Source organism: Camellia sinensis, chromosome 1 (genome assembly GCF_055761805.1).
Source record: "Camellia sinensis isolate YWXY chromosome 1, ASM5576180v1, whole genome shotgun sequence".
In the NCBI taxonomy this organism is placed as follows: Eukaryota; Viridiplantae; Streptophyta; class Magnoliopsida; order Ericales; family Theaceae; genus Camellia; species Camellia sinensis.
In genome coordinates, this window is record NC_138961.1 from 251310629 (window position 1) to 251313859 (window position 3231).

Here is a 3231-nt window from a genome sequence, read left to right on the forward strand (position 1 = left end):
TTAAAAGCGTAAAACGTGGTTTCTAACCATACTTTTTTTGTAAAAATAAATTTCCTTAAAAGCGTAGTTTGTAACCACGTTTTCTTCATTAAAAGTGTGGTTTGTAGCCACACTTTTACGATTTTATCAATTTTTTGCGGCTAGGCCAAAAATATAGTGAAAACGTGATTTGTAATAACGTTTTAGCTTATTTTAAAAATTCCGTCCAAAATAAACCTAATTTGAAAAATAAGTTGTTATTTTAACTTATTTTGGAAAAAGCCCCAAAACCAGGCCTTGTCCCCGTTCGAGAATCTTCATCTATATATATGTGAAGTGAGTTGTAACGTAGTCACAACACAACAAACACATACTCTCCTTTTTCAGCATATTCTTGCACAACCACACATGGCTATGAAAAGTGGCTCCCTCCAACTTCTCTTTCTTATTCTCTTCTTTTACTTTCAAGCCATAAAACTTAGCTCCAGCTTTCAGAGTGTTAACGGGGGTTGCATAGAAATTGAGAAGAAAGCACTTCTTAAGTTCAAACAAGGCCTCACAGATCCTTCAGGCCGGCTCTCTTCTTGGGTCGGAGGAAATTGTTGTACGTGGCAAGGCGTGAACTGCAACAACAGAACTGGAAATGTCATCAAACTCAAACTTCGCAACCCATTTCCAGATAGTTTTGATATCAATGGAACAGTAAACAACCTGGGAGGTGAGATCAATCCTTCTTTACTCAACTTGAAATATTTGAGTTATTTAGACTTGAGTATGAATAACTTTGGAGGGATCGAAATCCCAAATTTCCTCGGCTCCCTCACAAATTTGAGATACCTCAATCTCTCTGGTGCATTTTTTGGTAAGACAATCCCACCAAATCTCGGAAACCTTTCAAGCTTGCTTTATCTTGATCTCAGCTCCTACTTTGATGATTCAAATGTCAATGATTTGAAATGGATATCAAGTCTTTCATCTTTAAAGTACCTTAATTTGGGAGGTGTGGACCTTAGTAAGGCTGCATCCTCTTGGCTTCAAATTTTAAATATGCTTCCATCCCTTTTAGAATTACATTTGCCTCAGTGTGTGCTTCTCAACCTTCCACCCTCTCTTCCTTCTGTTAATTTTACATCTCTTTCAGTACTTGACCTCTCCAACAATGGCTTCAACTCCACAATACCCCAATGGTTGTTCAATCTTAGTTCCCTTACCCAACTTGATCTCAACTCCAACAATCTCCAAGGTGAAGTTTCAGATGCCTTTACAAAGCTAACTTCCCTTCAAAACCTTGATCTCTCACAAAATTCCTTCCTTCAAGGTCAGTTGTCAAGAAATCTAGGAAAGTTCTGTAATTTGCAGATGTTGGAACTTTCTTTCAACAATATCACAGGAGAGTTGACTGAATTCATCAGTGGTTTATCTGAATGTCCTAGTAGTAGCTTACAGACATTGGATCTGGGATATAATCAATTGACTGGCAACCTGCCTAATACATTGGGATACTTAAAGAAATTGCAGTACCTTATACTTTGGAATAACATGTTCCAAGGTCCGATTCCAAACTCCATCGGAAATTTATCTTCTCTGGAGGAATTATACCTCTCCAACAATCAAATGACAGGGAGCGTCCCACAAAACCTTGGGCAACTCTCATCGTTAATTGTATTGGAGCTCTCTGAGAATTCATGGGAAGGTATTGTTACTGAAGCTCATTTTGCAAATCTCTCAAACTTGAGGGAACTCTCAATTTATAGAGGATCACCAAATATTTCAATGATTTTCAACATCAGTTCTAATTGGATTCCTCCTTTCAAGCTCACATTCATCAACATCAGATCATGCCAGTTGGGACCCAAATTCCCAACATGGCTTCAAAATCAAAGTGAGTTGAACACTCTCGTTCTTAACAATGTTGGAATTTCTGACACCATACCAGATTGGTTTTGGAAGTTGGATTTGGAACTCGATGATATAGAGGTACCTTATAATAACTTAAGCGGACGAGTGCCTAACTCATTACGGTTTAATGAATTTGCCCATGTTGATCTTAGTTCAAACCGCTTTGAAGGCCCTCTCCCGCTTTGGTCATCCAATGTGAGTGCATTATATCTAAGGGATAACTTGTTCTCTGGACCAATTCCTCTAAACATTGGTGATGTAATGCCCCAGTTAACAGATTTAGATATCTCTATGAACTCTTTAATTGGTAGCATTCCTTTGTCCATAGGTAAACTAAATGCTATGACAAACCTAGTCATCTCAAGCAATCGACTTTCTGGAGAAATACCTGACTTTTGGAATAATATGCCAGACTTGTACTTTATTGAAATGTCAAACAATAGTCTATCTGGTATAATACCAAGCTCAATGGGTTCCCTAAAATTTCTCAAATTCTTATATCTCTCTAAGAACAATCTTTCAGGGGAAGTTCAACCAGATTTGCAAAATTGTACGTCCATGGAAACCATCGATATTGGCGACAATAAAATATCTGGATATATTCCGTCTTGGATAGGAGAAAGCATGCCATCTTTATTGATTCTCCGTTTACGGAATAATTCCTTTACTGGAAACATACCTTCACAAATATGTAACCTCTCTGCACTTCACATATTGGACCTTTCACAAAATAAGTTGTCAGGAATAATTCCACCTTGTTTTGAGAATTTTAATGGCATGAAAATCCAGCTTACTTCAGAGCGGTATGAAGGGAATTTGCAGGTGGTTGCAAAGGGAGCTGTAATTGAATATCACGCTCCCCTCCTTTACCTCGTGAATATTCTAGATCTCTCGGTCAATGATTTATTTGGAAATATTCCTGAAGAACTAACAACCCTTATCAAATTAGGTGCGTTGAACTTATCAATGAATCAGTTGACTGGAAGGATACCGGAGAAGATTGGAAACATGGTATTGTTAGAAACACTCGATCTCTCAGAAAACAAACTTTCAGGCTGTATTCCACCAAGCATGGCATCATTGACTTTTTTGAATCATTTGAACTTATCGTATAACAACTTGTCAGGTGAAATCCCTACAAGCAACCAGTTTCAAACACTCAATGATCCATCAATTTACGAGGGTAATCCTGCTCTTTGTGGGCTTCCTCTAATAACAAAGTGTATTCATGACGGTGGGCCGACCCCTAGTCACAACAAAGAAGTTGCAGATGATGAAGGTAAGTTTGAAATGCTATGGTTATCCATCAGCATAGGATTGGGATATTTCATGGGGTTTTGGGGGGTTTGTAGC

The 3231-nt window shown here is 38.1% G+C and overlaps 1 protein-coding gene across 1 annotated transcript; it reads left to right on the forward strand.

Annotated features, from left to right (window-relative positions):
• The first annotated feature begins 339 nt into the window (after positions 1 to 339).
• Positions 340 to 3231, forward strand: LOC114256539 (receptor-like protein EIX1). The gene is made up of 2 exons (XM_028196211.2): positions 340 to 2889; positions 3005 to 3231. The coding sequence occupies exons 1-2, from the start codon at positions 388 to 390 to the stop codon at positions 3089 to 3091; spliced, it is 2589 nt and encodes an 862-aa protein (XP_028052012.2). The 5' UTR covers positions 340 to 387; the 3' UTR covers positions 3092 to 3231.

What these genes read in the sequence shown, in the direction of transcription:
- LOC114256539 (XM_028196211.2), top strand. Translation starts at nt 388, where the DNA reads ATGGCTATGAAAAGTGGCTCCCTCCAACTTCTCTTTCTTATTCTCTTC. An exon ending in CGGAGAAGATTGGAAACATG is followed by an intron (nt 2,890 to 3,004) that starts GTATTGTTAGAA and finishes ACAACTTGTCAG; the next exon opens with GTGAAATCCCTACAAGCAAC.